This window comes from Thamnophis elegans, chromosome 8 (genome assembly GCF_009769535.1).
Source record: "Thamnophis elegans isolate rThaEle1 chromosome 8, rThaEle1.pri, whole genome shotgun sequence".
Taxonomy (NCBI): Eukaryota; Metazoa; Chordata; class Lepidosauria; order Squamata; family Colubridae; genus Thamnophis; species Thamnophis elegans.
In genome coordinates, this window is record NC_045548.1 from 12,260,369 (window position 1) to 12,286,545 (window position 26,177).

The 26,177-nt window shown below is 43.6% G+C and overlaps 1 protein-coding gene across 6 annotated transcripts in view; it reads left to right on the top strand.

The window, feature by feature from the left end:
* LOC116512390 (threonylcarbamoyladenosine tRNA methylthiotransferase-like) overlaps positions 1 to 26,177 on the top strand; it is a 342,750-nt gene that overhangs the window by 201,159 nt on the left and 115,414 nt on the right. For all 6 annotated transcript variants that reach the window (XR_004255878.1, XR_004255879.1, XM_032222856.1 and 3 more), the window contains one exon: positions 24,388 to 24,554. Coding sequence is in view for 4 of the 6 variants with exons in the window: in XM_032222856.1 (XP_032078747.1) it covers positions 24,388 to 24,554 (167 nt within the window). In the remaining 2 variants the exon portion in view is untranslated. The remainder of the gene's footprint in view (positions 1 to 24,387; positions 24,555 to 26,177) is intronic.

Below are 26,177 nucleotides of genomic sequence, written 5' to 3' on the forward strand. Positions count from 1 at the left end.
ATGCTTCAAGATCATCAATTAAACAGGGAGAGTGCTTAGAACTTAATACCCACAGATGCAAAATTTAGATGGGTTATTAAATGTCGGGCTTAAAATTAATGTAAAATTAAAGTATCTCCATGCACAGATGGTGGTAAATCAACCCCAATTTTTGCTGACCTGGGAGCAGTGACATAAATAGGAGTCAGTGAGACATAACGTGTGTGTGTGTGTGTGTGTGTGTGTGTGTGTGTGTCTGAATGAATTTCAAATCATTTGATTTCCCATTGTTTTTATGTACCCTGATATGGGAATTATAGTTCAGTAAATTGTCATATTCAGTTACATTTGTTAGATTTAGTAACTGCTATAGGCGGAAGATCAGAATGGTAAATCATCACCATGTCCAGATTGATACTGAAAGACTTCAGTGTCATCTCTAGCCCAGGATTGTATGTCATTATAATTCAACTTTCTCAAAACTAGAACCTTCCAGGCATGCTAGGACTAAAGGATGGATCTCTTGTAATTGCAAGAGTTGTAGTCCCAACTCATGTTCCATTTCAAAGATTATGAAAGGTTCTCGGTTCATATCCCTGACATTAGGAAATATATAGCTGAAACTGAAAGAAACATTTTGGCAGTTATCATACAGTTTGTTTCATATCTAGGAATAGTTGTATAATGTAATGTGTACACCAAACCTTCTCGAGTATAAAAATATTTATACCAAAACTTTTAACAGTCTTGAATATTTACTGTCTACTTTGTCTTTCACATTTTTTGATGCCATTATAGTCCATTATGCAAATCTGCATCTAGTTGAAGTTACAATACTCTAAGACTTTCACTTTAAATCACTATTTCTAATAAAGTTATGTGGCAGCTCTTTTTTCCTCTGTGTGAAATAAACACACCGAAACAGCTCATTGCCACAGTTTTTATGCCACAGCTAAAAACACACCAGGGCTGTATGCTCTCTTTCCATTACTCTTTTCTCCCTACACCAATGACTGCATCTCAAAGGATCCCTCAGTTAAAATACTGAATTTTGCAAGTGATACAGCAGTCATAGGTCTCCTTTGAGATAGTGTTCAGTCTGCATACAGATAAGAGGTTGAACAACTGGCCTTCTCTTGTTGAAGTTATAATTCCATAATTATTCTCTTGTTGAAGCACTTCAACAAGACAATAGTTATGGAAGCTTATCGAAATAGAGAAACACCCCCACAACATGAATAATACCTCCCGCCTACCAGACATCTGGAAACCAGCCCAGGTAAACAAATGAGCCCCACCCACCACCCAGGCCATTACAGCACAAAACAACAACAGACCCACAGCCAACACCAATCAGCACCAATCTACCAATCATGATACAGCCACACATCCAATCAATCCACTTACTGAAACAAACCCAGCACTCCACACACATACCCAAGATTTATAGAAAGACGGCAGCTCCGCCCATGCTTTAAGCCAAAAACACCAGCCTGGGGATGGTGAGTGAGACCTCGCCGAAACGTTGCCAAGACAATCTCAATCTTACACAGGAAAAGACCCGAATACAACAACACCAGCATACCTACACAAATAAAAATCATATACACTTGGCCAATAAAGAATATTCTATTCTATCTCTACTCTACTCTACTCTATTTCTACTCTACTTCAGGCTTTCATTATAAAGTCCCTTTTCTGCATATAAACATATAAACTTTTGTTTCTAGACTTAGCTACTCTAAAGCGTATGGATTTTGGGGAATTCTGCAAGTGAAGTCCACATATCTTAAAGTTGTCCAGGTTGAAAAATACAGATGTATAGACACTTCCCTTCGCCACTCTCCCCCACAAAAAAGTACAACAGCCAAACTATATTTGCCCAATGTAACTAATGGTATTACGCAGAATAGTTTGGCTATTCTCCTTATTCACTCATCGAAGATGTCTACCTGGTTCTTCACTAGAGCCATACCTGGAAATACTTCAACTCTCAATGGGAATTTGCTATGTTTTAAAGAAGTGGATCTGGCTTATTCAGATTGCCTCACTACAGTATTATTCACCAAAACATTACAGAAGGTTTTTAATTGTCATATTCATAGAGGTAATAATTGACAACTCTTAAACTTGTAGTAAGAAAGAAAAATGGACAATCTGACCACATTCCTCTCAACGCTATAGGTTCTTGAACCACTGTTCTAAGTACCATGGCCTAATCCAGGAGTGGGGATGAGGCAATTATGATCCCTTTACAACCTGTGGGCTTCAAATCTCAGAATTTCTGAGCCAGCATGGTTGGCTCAGGAATTATGGGAGTTGAAGTTCATGGCTTGTAATGCAACTCTAATTGCCCACCTCTGGCCTAGTCCCTTCAAAACCCCTTGGGAATCTGTCCTGTCCCAAAATGCTTACTTTATTCTTTCAGAAGGGAGGGAAAGAAGAATTTAACATGCCCTTCCTTGTCAATCATTGTATAGTCCTATGAGAAAAACCTGAGAGTAAGGTGAGGCTCATTACGGTTTAAAATTTTCCTCCTATATATGTTGAAGTCCCTTTTGAATAGTGATCCCTAAAGCATGTTGGGCTGGAGCTGAACAGAAAAACGAAAAATATTCTTAGCTGATGAGTTTTAGGAATTTGCTTCCTTTACGTAGAAGATACTCTTAGGAGATTGCCCATTTCTCTTCTTTTCCTATGTAAGTGATTTTGTTAGTAAGATAATTGAGAATGCAGACCTAAATTCATATTCCCTTTAGCAGTCCCAGTCTCATGGATTATTTACGCTTGATCATGTTCAAAAGCAGGAGAAGGAAGAGGAAAATGCTATCTTAATAAGGAATGAAATAATTATTTTTTTAGTTGTCGATTTTTCTTAGCTGCTTCATCTCTTCTTCTGTCTGTTTCTCTGGGCCAGAGCCTGCCACTTCCCAGGAGCCAGTGTGATGATCAAAGCCAAGCACAGGATTTTTCCATTTTGCTATCATTTTCTCTCCCCTTTTGTGCTTACTTAATTATGTCTTGTTTCAAACAGGATGGGGCTGGACTGCACACAATTCAAGACCTTTTATGCTATTTCTCCTCGTTCCCAAAGGAGTAATTAATACCTTCAGCAATTCTCAAGTAGAACCTTTCTTACCACAGAAGTTTCAAAAGATAAAGAATAAATGCAACATACTTCATTTTTTCTCCCCTCCTCCTTTTAATAAAAGGTTAGGAAAGAGTTGTATTGTTGCTGTTCCAGTGGAAGCTTGCCATGGTAACTAAATAAACTAAGGGGTACGTCCTCTTGACTCTTCAACCTCATTTAACCATTTGCAGCTTAAATGCAAATGCCCTTTTCCTCTTACCTTTAAAACCACCAATCTTTTCATTATTATTTCACCAACATTCTCTCAACCCAAAATTTGACCTACACGGATTTAGATAGCATCCCATGATTTTTAATGGGATTTACAATTAATTCAGTGTGTACAGAACTGAGGTGCATATAATTGGTCTTGTAATTTTTCTGTGTAATTTTCTGCTAACCGTTTTCCGTGTCGCTTATAGAGGAAAAAAAGTTCTTTAGAATATTGTAACCCTGATCCATACATTCTTACCTGCAGTGTGGAGCAGAATTGGGCTGCAGCCTTTCCCCCCTGAGTTGTTCGCCGCCCTGAGTCCCTCCTGGAGAAGGGCGGCATACAAATAAACCAAATACAAATACAGCGCGCAACACTGGAAAATTTTAAGAAGAGATTGGACAACCATTTGTTTAAGATGGTATAGGGTTTCCTGCCTGAGCAGGGGTTGGACTAGAAGATCTCCAAGATCCCTTCCAACTCTGTTATTCTGTTCTGTTCTACCCTGTTCTATTTAATGTGTGTGTCTATTGATGCTTTGGTATTGCAAAAATGTGGGAAGACATCTGTTTTTATAGAAACAAGTTATGCAAAGTGCTTCCAACTCTTATTTAGTATAAATAGTTTAAAATCATCACCACATCCTGCCATGTGTGTAGGTCCCATTAACATTTCCTGTAATTCTTCAAAATAAGGTCCTTTGTGCCTTATATTTTAGCTATAACTATCGTGTATATTTTAATAATAGCAGTCCATGACCGTGTTAATATTTCAACCATCAATAAATAGCCTGCTGTTCCTTTACTATTTATTTGTTTCATTTCCTATTCTTTAGACAAAAAAAAAAATCCCCAAAGAGATTACAGAAATGGCATAATACATACGGAAAGGGCATGGAGGGAGGGAGAGAGAGAGAGAGAGAGAGAGAGAAATCAGGTACTAGAATTTAATTATGGAAAGCAAATCAAGTTTCTTGTAACCGCAGTTTCTATCCAGAATCACTGAATATAGGAGGGTTTTATCTTTGTCTTTATTTTCTCCTTGGAGGCAGGATTCTTGATTCCCTTGCATGAGATCAAAGAGTAGCATCCTTCAGCTGTGTTGGAAGGAGTCAACTATCAGATCATGCAAATAGTCCTCGTTAAGGATAATAATGGGATTAAGAACTCGCTTGCTAAGCAATGGTTCAAGGTTCAAGGTTCATTTTATTTATATGCTGCCCTATTCCTGGCGGGACTCAGGGCAGCGCACAAACCCAAGGAGGGGAAGGGAAACACAAAAACTACAACAGAAAGTACAGGGCATTTAAAACAACCAACAGCCACATGATTCGAGAGGGGAAGGGAACTCATCGACCCCAGGCCTGCCGACACAGCCAGGTTTTAACGGCTTTTCGGAAGGCCTGGAGAGAGGTGAAGGTCCGAATCTCTGTGGGGAGCTCGTTCCAAAGGGCCGGAGCCTCCACAGAGAAGGCCCTCCCCTGGGTAGTGGCCAGATGACATTGGCTAGTAGACGGAACCCGGAGGAGGCCTAATCTGTGTGATCTAATGGGTCTTTGGGAGGTAATTGGCAGCAGGTGGTCTCTCAAGTACCCAGGTCAATGCGGCCGTAAAGCACACATCATCACATGGTGTGATGACTTATGGCAACGTTTCAGTTGCAGCTACTGGGTGCGATGTCACGTGCTCACCATTTATGACTTCTAGCTGGCTTCCCCATTGACGTTTCCTGTCAGAAGCCAGCAGTGAAGTTCCAAATGGTGATCACATGACCACAGGCGCTAACACTGTTGTCACTGCAAACACCGGTTGCCATAGTCACAATCTCATGACTATGGGGGCGCTGTGATGGCTATAACTTTGAAGAACTGGCCGTAAGTCTCCTCATTCAGCACCATCGTGAGTTCAAATGGTCACTGAAGAAATGGCCATTAACAAGGATTAAATTACTGTAAAGGACAGCTGGTATTCCTCTTTAAACCTAGTAGCAGGCTGGTTACTTGCACAATGGATAAGATTTACTGTCTTTATCGTGTGTTGTATGTAGTAGTCATATAAAAAACTTCAAAATGAGGGGGGGGGGTTCTTTAATGGACTCTTTCAAGAAGAAATAAGTTAAATGTATCACAATTTATTAAGATATATGTTTGATGACCATGAAGGCAAATTTGACTAGCAGAGAGATTTGGCCCAGAAAAGAGATACTTTTCCAGCAATATCAGATTGGAAAATCAAATTTGGAAGATGTGCAGCAATGGCAAAATTAATAGTAAATTTTCCAAACAGAAGTTTGGTTAAATTGTAGCAATAATGGCTTTGATATATATTATATATCACACAGTAAGGCGAACTCCTGATAGTATGCTGTTTCTCACTTTCTTCTTTTTCCTTTTGTGTGATCTTTTATTTTATTTTATCCGTGTTTTAATTAGTCCCTTAAACCAGCTCCTAGAGTCTTAAGCAAGGCAATGAAGAACAGCGTAATGATGGCTCTCAAATCAGTGGTGGGATTCCAAAAAATTTACTACCGGTTCTGTGGGTGTGGTTTGGTGGGCATGGCATGGCTTTGTGGGCGTGGCTTGGTGGGCAGGGAAGGATACTGTAAAATCTCCATTCCCACCCCACTCCAGGGAAAGGTTACTGCAAAATCCCCATTCCCTCCCGATCAGCTGGGAGAATAGATGGGGGTGGGGCCAATCAGAGATGGTATTTATCAGTTCTCCGAACTACTCAAAATTTCCACTACCGGTTCTCCAGAACTGGTCAGAACCTGCTGAATCCCACCTCTGTCTCAAATATATTTTTGTTCTTTTTTTCTTACACCTGGATTGAATGCAGGACTATTTCTTTGTACCTTTTGCCTAGGTCACATGGCAAAGCTATCTATGCATAATGCAGTGAGAGTTTGTTCTTCAACCATTTTGCATAGAGCTGAATGGCTTTTGGGGAGATGAGAAAGAATGGTTTGCCCAAGGCAGCCCAGGTGACCTCTTTGCCTAAGGGAGTACTAGAACCTGGTTCCTCCACTCTTAGTCCAGCACTATAACCAGTACACCACACTGTCTCTCCATCAGCTACTGAGCCGTGGTGGCGCAGTGGTTAGAATGCAGTACTGCAGGCTGCTTCTGCTGATTGCTGGTTGCCAGCAGCTCGGCAGTTCAATTCTGAGCACCTCAAGGTTAACTCAGCTTCCATCCTTCCAAAGTTGGTAAAATGAGGAACCAGATTGGGGGGGGAAATATGCTGACTCTGTAAACCGCTTAGAAAGGGCTGTAAAGCACCATGAAGTGGTATATAAGTCTCAGTGGTATTGTTATTGCAATATCCTTCTGTCCCATATTTGTAAGTGAGAATTTATATTCTGCAGTCTCGTGGATTAGGCATATTCTTCTACTGGTTTGTAAGACATATGGATTGATGTATATACAATATATGGAGAGAGAGAGAGGGAGAGAGAGGAAGCCAGTTTGGTCTAGTGGTAAAGCATCAGACTAGAAACTGGAAGGCTGTGAATTTTAATTCTGCCTTAAGTACACAGCAGGCTGGGTGACCTTGGGCCAGTCACCTCCTTTCAGCCCTAGGAAGGAGGCAATGGCAAATCACTTCTGCAAAACCTTGCCAAGAAAACTGCAGACATTTATCTCCTCCAAGAATTGAACATGCTTAAACAGAGGAAACGTGTGTGTGTGTGTGTGTGTGTGTGTGTGTGTGTGTGTGCGCGCGCGCACGCATGCTTCAATGGTGGGTTCCGGATCCCGTTCCAAGTGGTTCAGTTGGAACGGGCCCAGCATCACCCCCATGGACGTGCGGCAATGCTTGCGTTGTAGCTGCCAGCGATGCTTCCGCAAGCCTCTGCGACGCTCCAGCTGCTCGTTGAAGCATTGCGCAGGCACTATATGTGCAATGCACATGCACGGAAGCGCTGAAGACTTTAAAGGACAAGTCAGGAGTTCGGGCTGGCAGGTGGGTCCTCCGGACGGACCACTGTACCAGAACAGTACCCGGTGCTCCGGGTAGGCTCCGGTATGCCTGTACTGGGGCATACCACCTGCGGCCCACCACTGGTATGTTTGTATATATGTGTGCAAACACAAACACTTATGCACATGTGATAATGCCCCTCATAAACAGGACATTAATGGGAAATGCTTAATTTTTGGCTCATCAGAAAACCTGCATTTTCTCATCTGCAGTTCAATCTTCTCTATAGCTTTAGAGTGGCCAACTAATCCTAAAATTATGACAAATGATATTACTGATTCCCCACCTCCAATAGAATACACATGATAATCCAGAAGTTCTGGTTAAAATAACAGTAGAGACTTTTCTGTCTGTCTTGTTTCCTTTAGAGTCTGTTTTTGTTAATAGAGCGTAGCTATTGTACTGTTTGCACTGATCAAGTGAGCCATTATATTTTTTTTATTTCCCTCCCTTGCTACCTACTGTGAGAAAGGGCTCTTAGTTCAGACTCTGCCAGGCCACAAAAGCAAAAACTCCCTATAGGGGTAGAATGACCTCTTTTATAAGCAAATACAATGCTTTGCATTCGAATAGGAAAAATAGTTATGCTCCATTTAGCATTTAATGATTGCACAGACCTATTTACTGCTGAAGTGAAAAATGTATAGCACACCTCTTTTAAGGGAGAATCTGTCTTTAAAACCTCCTTTCCTTTACAGTTAGCCTCTTAATTCAGGGAATTGCTTTTTTTTTTTTACCTTAAGTACTTTTTTTAAATCAAACTAGCTAAGATGAAATGGAATTAGTTTGATTTTTCCATCAAATATTTATGTGGGATTTTGTGACATGGCAACAATTGTTACAGAGGAATCAGGCTTGTAATGAAATCAGTTCACCTGATTTTTTTCCCCATTGATTGTAGCAAGATCCAGGTTCAATGACTTATTTATTTTATTATTTATTTATGAATTAATAATTAATTATTAACCAATGGATTATAGTAGAACTAAGGCAATTCTCATGTTCCATTAATTAAATATCAAGGTGATAATTAATTAGTTTGTTTCCCATTCATACATTCTTCCTTCATAAAACAATCATAGAAAGAAGACTCTAAAACAGTGGTGGCGAACCTATGACACGCGTGTCAGTGCTGACACGCGTAGCCATTTGGGGTGACACGCACAGGATTTCATGTCATTCATCCTCTGCTCCTGCACGGCCGCCGAGGATGAAAGAATCTGTGCTGGAGGAATGGGGGGGGGCGGGACGTGTGATCTCCCCCGCCCACACTCACTTACTGTATCGCCGCCGCCCCTTTCTGAGCGCAGGGGCTGCTGGTAAGGCGTGCGTGCCATGCGCACACACGTCATCAGCGCGGCAAGGGAGGACCCGCAGGAGAGGAGCGTGGGAACAGTGCGCGCCTCTCTCCAGTCAGGCCGGCACAGAGAGTCTACTCCTGGGACTGTCGGTTACGACCACACCACAGCAGGGAACAGCGGAGTGCCAACGGGAACTGTGAGCACCATTAGCAGCAACTATTGGGGTGCCATGGACTTGTAATTGCCCACAATAACTGAGATAAGTGAGGGGGAGGTTGTGTTAGCTTGTTAGGCTAGTTAACCCCTAATTGGCTATCTATAATTCTATCTGCTGTCACTGGCCCACTGATGGAGCACCCAAAAAATAAAAAATAAGTTCAATAATATCAAGGGCAACATACGAAATCGACTGATGAACAAAGAAGTTACTAAGCAGGTATGTTAAATAATTTGTTTTTGGTTTATTAAATACAATTATATATTGCAATTATACATTTTTGTAGTTTAAACTATAAATTGCGCAAAATTATGTTTTTGTCGAAGTGACACACAACGCGAGTTATGCTCGATTTTTTGCCGATTTTTGACACACCACGCCAAAAAGGTTGCCCATCACTGCTCTAAAATGTTGTTTCCTGTTTGCTCACACTGTGGTTCCAAAACAAACCAGGTTGGCAATTTGAGCCCAAAATTTCTGTTACTTAACTTGTTACGGGTGTTTTGGCCCATTTTATGACTTTTCTTGCCACAATTCTTAAGTGAATCACTGCAGTTGTTAAATTAGTAACATGGTTGTTAAGCGAATCCTGCTTCCCTATTGACTTTGCTTGTCAAAGGTCGCAAATGTTGAACACATGACTCCAGGACACTGCAACGGTCATAAATATGAGTTAGATGCCAAACATCTGAATTTTGATCACATGCCCATGGGGATGTTGCAATTGTTGTAAGCATGAAACCTAGTTGTTAGTCTCATTTTCAGTACTGTTGCATCTAAATGAACTGTTGTAATTCAAGGACTATCTGTAAATACAATCCTTATTAGAAAAATTCTTTTAATTGAAGTTTCTATACAAAACAAGAATTTCATTTTTAATTTCCTATACTTAGAAAAAATAGAAAAAAAATCTTTTTCACTATTTCCTAAGTTATCGAATACTTATTTTTACATTGCTTATCTACAATTCTGTTCTATATCTTTAGATTTCTATATCTTCTTATTTTCTGTCCTCTTTTTTCCTTCCTTGTAAAATCAAGGTAGACTTTGCTTCACTTTTTCCTAACTTGCTCCTGGAACTTCAAGCAAGTCCCTAGCAGTGGTGGGATTCAGGCAGTTCACACCAGTTCGGGAGAACCGGTTGTTAACTTTCTGAGCAGTGTGATGAACTGGTCGTTGGAAGAAATCATTAGGGCAGAGAACCGGTTCTTAAATTATTTGAATCCCACCACAGGTTCCTGTTCTGACCCCCCTCCTCCATCCAGGAATGAAAGCTGAAACAAACATAAATGAGAATGTTTTTAATAAGTCCAGACTCTCGGTGGCTGAAAGCCAAATCAACAAAGAGATAAGCACTTTGGCAGCAAGTCCTACAAACCTTGGCAGCAATGCAAACAAACTCTGGCAGCAATCCAGCCTGCCAAGTTTGTTTCTCGTTGACTTCTGCAAGAAGGGCATGGCACAAGCAGTATCTTTTATAATCTGGAGAGGAGCTTAATGTGCATCAGCTGAGCGTAATTATCTCCTGCAATTACGTAGTTGTTCTTGATGCCGAGTAGCCCTTCGACAGCGTGCATCCCGGAACAACTCACATGTGGTTTCTGGATCACTCTCTCTTGTCTCCTCCCCACTGATCCAAGGCTCAGGCGCCACCTGGTGGCCAACCAGTCTCTCTGCGCCCTGCTCGGAGTCGGAACCCTGTCCAGAGTCCTCCACATCCTCCAGGGCCGACTCATAAGGCCCCTCACTGTCGGAGTTTGGTGGCAGCTCCAACGGATCCTGCTGGGCCACAACAGGTTCCTAAGGGTCCCATCGGTCCAAGCTCCTCAATCATTCACATACTAAGTTGAAGATAGCTAGATCTGGTCCAAGACTGGATGCTAAAAGAATGACTAATAGCTGTTGTGGGCCTTCTTATTGCTTCTCTAGGCCTGGTGTACCTTCTGAAGACTACAGGTAGTCCTCAAATTACAACCATTCATTTAGTAACCGTTTGAAGTTACAAAGGCACTAAACAGAGTGACTTGTGACTATTTTTCACACTTATGTCCATTGCAGCACCCTCAGGGTCATGTGATTTAAATTCAGATACTTGGTAACTAGCATGTATTTATGACAGTTACAGTGTCATGGTATCACCTTTTGCGACCTTCTGACAAGCAAAGTCAATGGGAAGCCAGATTCACCCAACAAACGTGTTACTAACGTAACAACTTCATTCACCTACTGAACAACGGTGGCAAGAAAGGTCGTAAAGTGGGGGCAAAATTCACATAACTGCCTTATTTAGCAACAGAACATTTGGTCATAAGTTGAGGACTCCCTGTAATGTTTCACCTTAAGTAATAATTAATGACTTAAACCAGAGGTCCTCAGCCCCCAGGCCGCAGCCCACTACTGGGTCGTGAGCTATTCAGAACCGGGCCACAGAAGTGGTAGGCAACCATCATATGCATGCATCCCCATTTGCACAAACAGCAGGCAAGCATGTGTGCACATGTTCTATTTGCACAAGTAGTGGGCCCATATGCCAGCCATTCATGCAAATGGAGTGTACACGCCTTCTGGCTGCTCATGCAAAACCCTCCCCCCCCCCCCAAGCTGGTTCACAAAGGCAGAAAGGTTAGAGAACTCTGCCTTAGGCCTTTCTTCGGTAGCATATGAAATTTTACTTCTTAGGGGGATCCAGGCCATGTGAAGGTGGTAGCACCTGGGTTTCTTGCAGTTGCTTGTCCAACACCCCTCTTAGTGTTTCCTTGCAATCAATGTTCCTTGTTGTTAACTTTGGCCCACTTCTGTCATTGCCAAGGCTCAGTGGCTGCAGTGCCTCAGAGAGAAAGTCCATTCAGAGAGTAGTAAGGACAGCCGAGAAGATTATAGGAAGCTCACTTCCTGTCATTCAGGATACTGCTTTAAGTGCTATGTGCTTAGAGCTCAAAGCATTGTCAGAGACCCCACACACCCACTTTACGGTCTGTTTCTGTTGCTCCCCTCTGGGAGGAGGTTTCAAAGTATTCCTAGAAAGACTACCAGATTCTGTAACAGCTTTATTCCTAGGCCATCCGTCTGGTAAACTCACAAGTAACTCACTGGTAAACCTCTCGCCATGTACACGTATATATCTGAACTAGACTGTATTGTTTCTCCGTGTCATATAATATATGTAGTTATAAGCATAATTCTGTATTTATTTATTTACTTAGTCATGTGTTCTGACCCCCTCCTCCATCCAGTAACGAAAGCCGAGACAAGCTTAACTAGAATGTACTTTAATAGGAAGACCAAAATCTCGGTGGCTGAAAGCCAAGCAAACAAACAGATAAGGACCTTGGCAGCAACTCAGACAAACCTTGGCAGCAATCCAGCCTGCCAAGTTAGTTACAACAGTTCTCTTTAGTCAATGCATTGACTTCTGCAAGAGGGGCATGTGCACAAGCAGTCTTTTTTATAGTCTGGAGAGGAGCCTAATGACCACCAGCTGAGCGCAATTACCTCCTGTAATTGTTCCTGAAGCCTAGTAGCTCTTTGATGGCGTGCATCCAGGAACAACTCACTGCTGGCTTCTGGATCACTCTCCCTTGTCTCCTCCCCACTGGTCCAAGGCTCAGGCGCCACCTGGTGGCCAACCAGTCTCTCTGCGCCCTGCTCGGAGTCGGAACCCTGTCCAGGGTCCTCCACATCCTCCAGAGCCGACTCATAGGGCCCCTCACTGTCGGAGTCTGGTGGCAGCTCCAACGATTCCTGCTGGGCCACAACAGTCATGTTTAGGTACTCTATTAGAGGTGGAAACCCTTTGAGAGCTGTATCCAAGGAAATTTCATTTTAATGTATGCCGATTAGTGTACATTCAAAGTGACAATAAAAATATTCAAAGTCTAAGTCATCTCTTGGCCTTCCTCTGCCTTCTCAGATGTTGGCCTTCTCCTTCTGGAAGTCACCATGTTTTCTAGGTATCCCAGCCTGATCAATTTTAAAGCATCCAGTACTTTAGTCGGGGTATTACGGTCGTAACAGGGAGAGGCAGATACGGCGGGGACTTTAGGGCAGGCCATTACCGGGGAAGGAGGGTTCGCTACATTACAGAGATCCCTCCTTCCGGCCCTAGGAGTCCCACTCCGAGACCAGATGGCGTAAGCAGTCAGGACCCTGGTCTCAGGCTGTTGTCGCTAAATGCCAGGTCTGTTGTACATAAAGCTCCTCTCGTCCGGGACTTAATTTTAGATGAGAGGGCAGACCTGGCATGTATTACTGAAACCTGGCTGGGCCCAGAGGGAGGAGTCCCCCTTGTAGAACTGTGCCCAGAAGGATTTCAGGTGCTACATCAGCCGAGAGCCCAGGGAAGGGGTGGGGGTGTGGCCGCTGTTATCCGAGAGTCGTTAGTTCCTCGTAGGGTCCCTGCTCCGGAGATTGTCGGGTGTGAGTCTTTGCTGTTAAAGTTGGACCTCAAGGGTCAAGTGGGTCTGCTGTTAACGTACCTGCCTCCCAACAGCGTTGCAGCAGCCCTCCCCTCGCTCCTCGAGTCGGTAGCCGAGCTGGCAGTTGAGTTCCCTAGGCTGATGGTCCTGGGGGACTTTAATTTGCCGTCGCTCGGTGAAAACTCGGAGGGGGCGCAGGAGTTCATGGCTTCCATGACAGCCATGGGCTTGACCCAAGTAATTCGAGGCCCAACCCATTCGGCGGGACACATGCTTGACCTTGTATTTCTCTCGGAGCAGTGGATTTGTGATCTTGGTCTGAGGGGGAACGACATCATACCCCTGTCGTGGTCAGACCACTGCCTACTGAGGCTCGACTTTCGGAGACCAAACCCCCACTGTAGGGAGGAGGAACCGACCAGGTGGTTCCGCCCCAGGCGTCTTATGGAACCGTCAAGGTTCCAGACAGAGCTTGGGGCTATTCCTGACACTTTCGCCCACAGTCCGGTGGAGACTCTGGTTGCTGCGTGGCACTCGGCAGCATCGGAGACCCTCGACCGGATTGCGCCACTGCGGCCCCTCCGAGGCGGCGGATCCCGGAGACCTCCTTGGTTCACCGAGGAACTCCGGGAGATGAAGCGCCGGAGGAGATGCCTAGAGCACCGTTGGAGGTCCGATAAGTCCGAAGCGAACCGAGCAATGGTAACCACCTGCACCAAGGAATACACCAGGGCACTTAGGGCTGCAAAAAGATCCCATATAGCCACCTTGGTTGCGTCCGCTGAGTCCCGCCCGGCCGCCCTGTTTAGGATAACCCGCTCCCTACTGAACAAAAGGGAAGCGGGGGAACCCTTGCAGGGCAGAGCCGAAGAGTATGCCCAATTCTTAGCGGACAAAATTGCTCGGTTTCGGTCGGACTTGGACTCCACCCCTGCAGCTCCAGCTGAGGCACAGGAGGATCAATTTGAACAACTCTGGGTTGAGTTTCAAGACGTTACCCCCGGGGATGTGGACAAGGCCATGAGGGCTGTAAGTACCTCCACCTGTGTACTGGATCCGTGTCCCTCATGGTTAGTTACTAACTGCAGTGAGGTGACACGAGGCTGGATCCAGGCGGTTGTCACCGCCTCACTTCGGGAGGGGAACTTCCCCGCCGCACTGAAAGCGGCGGTGGTGAGACCCCTCCTGAAGAAGCCATCTTTGGATCCAGCTATCCTTAATAATTATCGTCCAGTCTCCAACCTCCCCTTTCTGGGGAAGGTTGTTGAGAAGGTGGTGGCCTTCCAGCTCCAGCGGTCCTTGGAGGAAGCAAACTATCTAGACCCCTTCCAGTCAGGCTTCAGACCCGGTTACAGCACAGAAACCGCTTTGGTCGCATTGACCGATGATCTCTGGAGGGCCAGAGATGGAGGACATTCCTCCATCCTGGTTCTCCTCGACCTCTCAGCGGCTTTCGATACCATCGACCATGGTATCCTTCTGCGACGACTGCGGGAGGTGGGAGTGGGAGGCGCCGTGTTGCGGTGGTTCTCCTCCTACCTCTCGGACAGGTCGCAGTCGGTGTTAGTGGGGGGGCAGAGATCGTCCCCTAGGCCCCTAACTTATGGGGTGCCTCAGGGCTCGGTCTTATCCCCCCTACTATTCAACATCTACATGAAACCGCTGGGTGAGATCATTCGCAGGCACGGGATTAGATACCATCAATATGCGGACGATACTCAACTGTATCTGTCCGCCCCGTGCCAACTCAATGAAGCGGCAGACGTGATGAACCGCGGCCTCGAAGCTGTTATGGACTGGATGAGGGTTAACAAGCTCGTGCTCAACCCAGAAAAGACCGAGTGGCTGTTGTGTTTCCCTCCCAGAGATTCGACCAATATTCCATCACTCAGGCTGGGGGGTCAAATTCTACACCCCTCAGAGAGGGTTCGCAACTTGGGAGTCCTCCTGGACTCACAGCTATCGTTTGACCACCATTTAATGGCTGTGACCAGGGGGGCATTCGCCCAGGTTCGCCTGGTGCGCCAGTTGCGACCCTACCTGAATCGGGAGGCTCTCACAACAGTCACCCGGGCCCTTGTGACCTCTAGGCTGGAATACTGCAACGTGCTCTACATGGGGCTGCCCTTGAAGAGCATCCGGCGACTTCAGCTAGTACAGAATGCGGCCGCGCGAGTGATTGTGGGTGCACCTCGGTTCACCCGCATAACACCTATCCTCCGCGAGCTGCGCTGGCTACCTGTCGATCTCCGGATGCGCTTCAAGGTGCTATTAGTCACCCATAAAGCCCTACATGGCAGTGGATCTGGATACTTGAGAGACCGCCTTCTGCCAATTACATCCCTGCGACCAATAAGATCACATAGATTAGGCCTCCTCCGTATACCATCGGCCAGCCAGTGTCGGCTGGCAACTACAAGGAGGAGGGCCTTCTCAGTAGTAGCCCCGACCCTTTGGAACGAGCTCCCCGTAGAGATTCGCACCCTCGCCACCGTCCAGGCCTTCCGCACAGCCTTGAAGAACTGGCTCGCCCGTCAGGCCTGGGGACAAGGATAATTCCCCTCCCGAATGATGAATGTATGTTGTTTATTATTTTATTATATGTCTTATCTTAATGTCTGTATCTCCCCTTCCCCTATTTTATGTGAGCCGCCCTGAGTCCCCTCAGGGAAAAGGGCGGCCTACAAATATTAATAAATCTCTAAATCTCTAAAGAGAAAAGAGGACATGGGGCATTTCAGTTGCCCCTTGTCCTTGTTTCCACAACTACAGAGAAGCGTGTTACTTTTTTGACTCCGGTATCTTGAGATTTTGGCACTGTTTTTCAACAAGTTGCCTTGGAAATCATGATAGAGTAATTATTGTAAAAAGAAACAGAAGACACTAACAGATGAAAGTATTTCCCCTTTTCTTTCTTTCCATGAGAGATATTCTCTCTCTCTCTCTCTCTCTCTCTCTCTCTCTCTCTCTCTCTCTCTCTCTCTCTCTCTCCCCTCCCTCCCTCCCTCCCTCCCTCCCTCCCTCCCCCTCTCCCCCACTCTCTCTCTCTCTCCCTCATTATCAGTTCATTCTTTATAGCAGATTTTTGCTTTTTGGAAAGTACAAGTTTCCAATGCCATTTCTGAAGTTGTCACACTAGTTTGCTTAATCCATAAATAGGATTTATCTCTAATTATTATGTTTTAGCTTAAGGATATGCAGTTAATCGAAACCCACAAAATTTAGCCAGAGCGAGATTAACCTTAACAATGAGCTTCAATAAGTTGGATTTTTAAGCTCGCTACCTATATCTGAGTTAGTTTTTTGAAGGCTAATGTTATGTCACTAATGAATTCTGAAGGCATGAGCAGAAATGGCAATTTCAGATTAATTATTCTTGAGACTGCGGGCAATTTTTGACAAATGCTTTAAAAATCAGACTTATCCTTGGCAGATGGTCTTTTTAAAAGGTACATGGGAGAGAGGCTTCTCTTTTACATAGAGAATATGGCAAACTGCCAGAAGAATTCTCTGCTGAAAAGGGAATAACAAAATGGTCAGGCCATTATTGATAAGAATGAGGCGGGGGTGAAGGTATTGAAGATCACAGGTAGGATTTTTTTTCTAATATGGTTTCCCTACAGTGAATTTCACTCATTGCAATAGAAGACATCTTGTTCCCATTTCAATTTTTTTTCTATTTTTTTTTCATTTCCAAAGTTAAAATGCAAAATAAAGACAAAAAAAGAGAAAAGCAAACTAACAACCATCCGACACTAACAATAAAAATGAAAAAACATATACAAAACCAAGGGGGAAAAAACAAATATGAATATGTTAATCTCTCTAACACACAGGGGTGTCAAACTCGTGTCGTCACAGTGGTGTCACTTGATGTATCATAGCAATAGCAGTTAGACTTATATACCGCTTCATAGGGCTTTCAGCCCTCTCTAAGCGGTTTACAGAGTCAGCATATTGCCCCCAACAACAATCTGGGTCCTCATTTTACCCACCTCGGAAGGATGGAAGGCTGAGTCAACCCTGAGCCGGTGAGATTTGAACAGCCGAACTGCAGCTAGCAGTCAGCTGAAGTGGCCTGCAGTGCTGCATTTAACCACTGCGCCACCTCATGACTCCCCCCCCTTCGCTAAACCAGGCATGGGCGTGGCCAGCACATGACACATCCAGCCCAAAGTCCGCGAGTTTGACAGTCCTGCTCTAACATAAAACATAAAAAGTCAACCCTATCTGAATGCTGACAAATATACTAAATATTATCTGATGTCTTCTCTTCTCCTTATATAATAGGTCTGCAAGTAGTTATAAACTTTCCCATCTATATTTGATTTTTAAAAAATACTATATTACATAAATATATCTCCCTGGTGTGGAAATCTGTTTATCTAGCAATCCAAATGACCCAGCCTCTGTTTACACACACCACACACACACACACACACACACACACACACTCAACAGGTAACCTGTTCCTATTTTCAAAGTCTTCAGTAAAGCTTTAAGAAAGAACCATAGAGAGAAAAATGTGTGTAAGTGGGGGAAGGAAAGTTGTAATCTTTTAGCTACCCCAGTTGCTGTTTCACAGATTGTCTTGGCCTTTGATAGAGAATTTAATTTACTTTTTCAGATTTAAGAACTGGTAGGAATGTATTTTAAACTGTTCGAAAGGCATGGAATAAAAAAAATTCTTGAAGACAAAAACTTTTTTACAAAGAGGTTGGAAAGAGGATCTTTCAACACAGGACCATCATTTTCTTAAACTGGAATAATCTAAGGAAAAAAGTGTATTATCTGTATTATAAACATGCAATCTATTCTAAACAATGTTAAAAGGAGATATATATCAGGGATGGGTTTCAACCGGTACGAACCGGTACAGCTGTACCAGATGGTGAATTTAGCATGCCTTCCCGTACCCATTGGTCAGGAGGCCCCGTACCGGAATGCTCCCTCCCCTCGTTCGCTCTTTCACTCGCCCCGCCCATCCTCACCATGCTGCCCAAAAGTTCTCAGAAGAAGAACCAGAAGAAGAAAGAACCGGTGAGTGGCTGAGGGGGGGGGGAGAATGTTGGGAAAGAGGGAAGAGACAGAGGGACTGCTAGAAGAGTGTGTGCGTGTCCACAGGCTGTGGGTTTTAAAAACTGTCTGAGTGAATCCAGGAAGAGGGAAGAGGCAGAGGGGCTGGAAAATACTATAGGAACACACTATTCCAGCCCCCCCTGGCTCTTCCCTCTTCCTCGATTCACTCAGATGTTTTTTAAAACTCACAGCCTATGCACATGCACATACTCTTCCAGCCCCTCTGCCTCTTCCTGGATTCACTCAGATGTTTTTAAAACTCACAGCCTGTGCACAGCACACACACTTTCAGCCTCTCTGCCTCTTCCCTCTTCCTGGATTCACTCAGACGTTTTTAAAAGAGTGGAAGAGTATGTGCGTGTTTGTGCACAGGCTGTGAGTTTTAAAAATGTCTTGTGTGTGCACAGGCTGCGAGTTTTAAAAACTTTGGGGAAAGAAAAAATTATGAACGTAAAAAAGCAGGGAAAGCAGACAGTACAGTTCATGGAAGACCAAATCGACACCTGAAGAGGCAAAGGAGGGAGCTGCATGCTTCCTTGGAAGGTCCTTAACAATGATCTGGACTCTGGTCCAGACTAAACTTTTTCTGTTGCTATTGCTACCTCCCTGTTCTCTTCCAATGAGTGCTTGGTTGCAAAACTGTTGTTTCCAAAGCATGCAGCTCCAACATCCATTGGTCTGACCCACACAGGTTGCCGTGCATTTGGGATTGATGCACTATATGGGAATCTTGGGAGACTTTCAGCTTCTGTTGGAGGAATAGGTGACAGCTCTGGCCAAGAAGGCCATTGCAAAGGTGCAGTTTACACATCAGTTACATCCATTCTTGTATTGAGAGACCCTCTTTGCTGTCATTCAGGCTTTGGTTGCTTCATGGGTGGAGTACTACAATGTGCTCTACATGGAATTACCCTTGAAGACTGCTTAGAATAGCAATAGCAATAGCAGTAGACTTATATACCGCTTCATAGGGCTTTCAGCCCTCTCTAAGCGGTTTACAGAGAGTCAGCATATTGCCCCCAACAATCTGGGTCCTCATTTTACCCACCTCGGAAGGATGGAAGGCTGAGTCAACCCTGAGCCGGTGAGATTTGAACCGCTGAACTGCTGATCTAGCAGTAGCCTGCAGTGCTGCATTTAACCACTGCGCCACCTTGGCTCTATCTGGTCCAGGATGCTGCTGCATAAGAGTACTGGACAAGTCTTGCTCTACCTATATAACCGTGATGGGGAACCTATGGCACATGTACCAGAGGTGGCACGCAGCACCCTCTCTGACGGTACGAGAGCAGTCACCCAAGTTCACCTCCGCCGCACATGCACGTGCTCCTCGTGCTGGACAGCTGGTCTTTGTGTCTCTGCTGCGCATGTGGGGGAGCAGAGCACATGCGGGGATCATGCAGGCGTGCATGGGGGCGGGGCACGTGTAAGGGATTGTACGTGCATATGCAGGAAGCAGGGCACATGGGGTTTGCACATGCTTGCGCAGAGGGCAGGGTGTGTGTTCATTGCATTTTGGGGGTTCGAGCACAGAGTTGCTTTGAAACTTTGATAATTCTGATCGAAAAAGGTTAATCATCATTGCTATATAATATCCCTGCTGCCTGAGTTACACTGATTATAGGTTAATTTCTGAATGCAGTTCAATGCTAAATGTTACCTATGAAGGACATTTGAAGCACTACCTATCTCCTGGAGCGTTCATCTGCCCCATGTAGTCCAACAAAAAATGCCGTGGTTTGGTTTAGGTCCAGTCAATTAAGCAATGTCACATAATGGATCCAGGAGGCCACCTTCTGTGTCACAGTGACATTGTACCTTCCATTTGGAATAGCATCCTGATGAAGAAGTAGATTGAGAAGTTTGCAAAATCTGTTTTGCAAAAGTTCACTAGATTTTAGCTTGCTTTGAAAGTTGATGGCAGTCTTTATGTATTGGTCTTCCTGTTGAAATTTGGATTGTAAAATACTAAAGTAGTTAAATGTTGTTTTACTTTATCTCTAAAAAAAGGAAGCAAAGTTTCTAATGAAGATCAATTCAGCTACCGGTAATAGATCAGATTTGATGGAGGGGAGAGCAAACTCTTGTTTAACTTGACAACACAAGTGTTTTAATTTCTTTATCTCCTCATAAATCCAGTTTGTGTGTGTGTGTGTGTGTGTGTGTGTGTGTGTGTGTAAAATTCCAATATCAAGCCAGGGAATAAATCATGCACATTTAACAACATTTGAATTCACTCTGTTGTTATTTGAACATCTCAAGATCAAAATGACAAATTTCAACAGCAAGCCTCCAAAAATAATTTGAGTTTTCAGAAGGGTTTACCCAAAATAAGAATGTATTATTTTTCAGGTTTTTTTTTTAAATCCACCCTGCCTAATCCAAATAAAAATACCTTCAAATTATGGCTTTGCCCCTCTTTTGTGATATTATTGGCACCCTGAAGGCTAAACATAAAAAATGATAAGAAAATGTGCCCCCTCCCTCGCCAGTATAATGTGTCAATTGAAATGTCACATCAATCATTATTGAATTCGCCTAACAATCTGTACAATGGTGTGTCTGTGTATATATATATAGATGTCAGGGGTGGGTTCCTGCCAGTTCTAACCTCTTCTATAGAAGAGGTTCCACAAATCTGCAGTGCCATTTAGAACCGGTTCCAGCTCCCTCCCCCCACCCGTCCGCACATCATCAAGATGAAGAGCGAGAGGAGGAATTCTGGGAGTTGAAGTCCACAAGTCTTAAAGCTGTCAAGTTTGAACACCCCTGGGGGTTTTTTTCTAAAGGGTTAGGGGTGCAAAGGTCTTGTAACTTGAAAGCTTTAAGACTTGCAAACGTCAATGCCAGAGTTCCTGAGCCAACATGACTGGAGGAGGAATTCTGGGAATTGAAGTCCACAAGTCTTAAAGCTGTCAAGTTTGAACACCCCTGGGGTTTTTGTTCTAAAGGATTAGGGGTGCAAGAGTCTTGTAACTTGACAACTTTAAGACTTGTGTGCTTCAAATGCCAGCATTTCTGAGCCAACATTTTGGTTGCTAAGCAAGAGCATTGTTAAGTGAGTTTCACCACATTTTACAAGTTGGCCAGGCCCACCCGGTCACATGACTGGCAAGCCACTCCCACCCAGTCATATGGTCATCAAGCCACTCCCACAAAGCAGGCCACACCTACAGAAGAGGTTCTAAAAAATTTTGAAACCCACCACTGATACATATGTGTGTATACATACTCCTCTCTCTCTCTCTCTCCCTCCCTCCCTCTCTTTCTCCCTCCCTCTCTCTCTCTCTCGTGTGTGTGTGTGTGTGTGTACGGTACATATACCTACATACAAACATACATACATGAAATATGTATGTTATAAGAATATTCTGTAACATTTGATATTGCATTTGTATTTAAAGTAGAGATTCCCTGTTTAATATCCTGGTGTCAGAGCAGTAAAGACTATTATTCCTGTTGTTGTTAATTTACTGTTACAGCTGCTTCCTTGTTATGCAATTTAATTTTCAACCCACCAGGGGGCTAATGAACCTCACCTATGTAGTTTTCGAACAAGGCTGTTATTTTCCATGTCAATATTGTTTGTATTCCTATTCTAGGCGATTCTTTTTTACACTAATTTGGCATTCGCAAGGCAGCATACCATAACTGTCTTCATAGGTCAAAATGAGGAATGATTTGTTGGAAAAATTATAAATCTGAACCTTTCATTGGAAGCGCCCGGTGTTTCCATGAATATTTCTAACGGGAAAACAGTGGATAATGTCTACTTACACTATTTCCTAAATATTTTTGTATCCTGTTTTTTTTTTAAACTGTTCTGCCATCCTGTATAATGTATCTGGCAATATTATTGATTCAGATAGAGATAAGCACATTGTTTTCATCATGGCCAGATAATAATTCAAATAATCTTCTCTAGGGTTATAAAGCCAGGAACAATAGGCTTCTAAACAAAGTTCTGTTTCATGTTTTAGCAGATTATTTCTGCTCTGCTTTGAACCATAATTTGCAGCTACGTCGAATGTCAGCTTCTTTAGTGTTGGTCAGATACTTAGAATGACAAGGCAGGGTTTCATTCCACTCAGATGCAACCCAGTAATGAATAATAAAATGATGACAATTCCTCAGAGACCATACAGTTCAGTCCCTGACATTTCCACTGCCACGTTCCGGGGTTCACGTTGCATACAAACAGAGATTCAGTTTGTTTGGTGAAAAACTTTTATCTCTCTCTAGCAAACTACGTGATAACCAGCACTAAATGACAATGATACCAAGGTAATCAAATCCAAGTCAGTTCTAACCAAATTAACACCATCACCCATATATGTAGGAGGATAAAGGAGGAGAACCTTGTGGCTTAGTGGTTAACACAACTGCTTAATATGTAATACAGCACAGGTTCAAATCCCAGTAAGGGTATGGCTAGCTGATGAGAGCTAAATAGCTTGAAATAGATCTATACTAGTCTCCCTTCATTTATTTATCAGCTCAAATACAATACAAATTATATATATACCGTTACCCCACCCAGCTCCACCCACAACTCCACCCAGATGACACCCACCCACCATCACCAGTCACCATGACCCTCAGCCACACCCCCACTCAGTGTCATCATAGCCCCTTTCCTGGTTAGCAGCATCCTAGCAAAAGGGTTACATCAGAGTAAGCAGTTGCACCCAAGTAGAAAAGTTACATCAGAATAGGCAGTTGCACCGGAGTAGAAGAGCCACATGCAGCTACAGGCTCAATCGACATCAGAGAGGCAGCATCAACGTGGCAGCGTTAGTGGCGTGTAAGCATGGCTGAGCGGGCATGGTGATGGACAGGGTCCCCCTGGATGGCAGCCTGAGGGCTGACATCCACACATTCTTTCCAGTGCTGTTGGTTGGAAAAGAAGGGAATACATCTCTTCCATCTTCCCCATGGCTGCCATTCACACAGAAGGCTGTTATTTCATCTTTCCTTCATCTTCTCCAAAATAAACATGGCCTGCAGTTCCTCCTAATGCAGGATTTCCAGAACTCACGCCAATATATCAGTACCTTCCCTAAAATATCTGAGCACAGTTCTCTTGTACAGTATAATAAAACAGAATTAGAACCTCCTGTCATTTTCCAATTGAAAACTCTTAATATTGATTTTTATGTATAGATTCACAATTAAAATAAGCTTGGGACTGAAATATTAGGCACTTCTTCAAGGTTGAAGACTAGTCTTGTTTTGGTGGGAAGGATCTAGCTGCACGTTTCAGGGGTTTTTTGCCTCATTTTTACAACATTGCATTCGGAGGCAGCAAACAGAAATGACAAAATGTCTCGAAGTGATAACTTATTGGAAGAAATCTTTATTACCTTGCATGTACAAGAGTTTTATTCATTTTATGGTGCAGCCGAAATATTTGAGTTTCTTGCAGCTTCGTTGAAAATATATGTCAGTTGCTTGGAAGGGGGGGGGGAAACACTTTTCTCGAAATGACTCTGTCTATAGGTGACATTGAAGGTCTTCGTAATTAACAAATTTTAATGGCCTTGTAAATATTATATAAAGGTTCCGTGTTGTAACTGTAGATGATAATTGGATTAGTCAGCAAGTCGCTTGTTTTATCTCCCAAGTACTTGGGACTTTTATAGGCTGTAACTAAACTATTAGTCAGCTCACTTTTAGCAGTTTGATCAGTGCAAAATACTACATGCTTAAGTAGTACTGCTCAAGACGCCCAATAGGCCAGCAACTCCCCAAGATGGGAAAGAAGCTCTCTACTCATGTTTAACTTGCATTAGTAAGGCGTCTCACATTAGTCACTGGCTGTGAATGTTAATCACTTTCAAGCAATAATTCACAGCGTTGTTGTAGTACTGTGGTGCTCATAAAATGAACTCAGTAACCCACCACTACCCAGGGGATATGTCTCTTTCATTGCAATTGAATACCCAGCCTGGCTGCATAATAGTTAGGATTATGAAATAGTGCATTTTTAAAAAGGGTGAGCAGCTGGATAATAAAATAACAAGCTCCAAAGCAGGTTTGTTAATTATCTCTCTGTCTGTCTCTTGTTGACAGAAGGAGTATGCGAGATATGGCTGACCAGCGAAGATACCGGGGCTTATGGCAGAGACATTGGCACAGACCTCCCGACTCTCTTGTGGAAGCTAGTGGAAGTGATCCCTGAGGGAGCAATGCTAAGGCTTGGCATGACCAACCCGCCGTATATTTTAGAGCATCTGGAGGTACGTTCGCGAGCAAAGCAATTGCAGTGACTAACCAGCTTCCTTTGACATCATGCAGGGGCTGACAGCCTGCAGCTTGTCTCTTTTGCAACCACATTCATAACACAAAAACGCAAGGTAAGATGGGATCAGAAATTGCACAAGCAACGGGCAAGTTCATGAAGAAACATAACCCAAAAGGTTCAATGAGGCCCATTCTGGATAGAACGGTTCATAAACAAATTGCCAAGGAATATATCAAAAGTGTAGGCCACCGGGGAAATAAATAATGCACATTTTCTCATCCTCCCCTGAGCTGATGCCCTGGAGATGCGTGTTTGGATTACAAAACGCTGTAAGTACCATTCAGCAAAGCTGAAGGTAGAAGATACTGCAAATTGTAGCCCATATAATACCACGCGGAAGGAAAGGCTGCTATTTAACACTTTCTTTTCCTCTTGCACTCACAAGATTGTGCAATGTTCTAGAACAGGGCTGTCAAACTGCAGGCCGGACGCGTCACGCTCTGGCCACGCCCATGCTCAGTTTAGCGAAAGGGAAGAAAGTGGTGGCAACGTGAGTGAAACCCCTGTTCTAGAAACTTCTCCAACTGAAACGTTGGCACTTCTCAATGCAGTACCCAAGACCTATGCTATTTTTAGATGAATCATCACAGGTTAATAGGTAATAACATACTTCAGAAGATTTTGCATAGTTTATTTATGCTGTTTTGAACTTCTTTGAATACATTTTATCCCAAGATGCGTACCAGAATTAGTTAGCAGGATTATACAGCAGCAGAAATACTGATATTTTTTTTTCATTTTTTCATTTCATTTTATTAGGGTTTATAGGCCGCCCTTTTCCCTGAGGGGACTCAGGGCGGCTTACAATCACCAGGGAGGGGGTGCAAATCAAAATAAACAATATACAAACAAATAAAGTAATAAAAACACAACTTGCATTCAACATTCAACACTCGGGTGGGGCAAATTAGAGACTTATCCCCAGGCCTGTTGGGAGAGCCAGGTCTTGAGGGCTGCGCGGAAGGCCTGGACGGTGGTGAGGGTGCGTATCTCGACGGGGAGATCGTTCCACAGGGTCGGAGCTGCAACAGAAAAGGCTCTCCTCCGTGTAGTTGCCAGTCGACATTGACTGGCGGATGGAATTCGGAGGAGGCCCAGTTTGTTCTTAACTTTTTCTTTAGGATTTGTTTACATGCAGAATGGCTTTATTTGCATGTTTATAAATATACATAGTATATTTATATTCTGCATAAAGGCCAACCAAAAGAAAAAGAGGGAAACATAACATGTCAGTTCAATTTTTAAGTAATGCAAACTTTCCAAGGGGGAGTTATACATAATATACAGTCTGCAGTCAGTAATCTGCTTCCTTGTCTTATTTATCTTGAGTGTGGCAGCGCATTTCAGAAGATTGGCTGCAAAGATGTCAGTTCTAGTCTTTGGTCTGCTGTTTCTCACAGAACTACCTTAATCCTCCCTTCGGTAATAAGTTCACTTTTTATCACTTCTCATTAAATATAGTATTAACATGCATAAATGCATTTTAATGGTGCGGTTTGATTACTCCAAGTCTATGCAGCCTGCAACTTCTAGGATATACCTCTCCCTAAACCAGGGG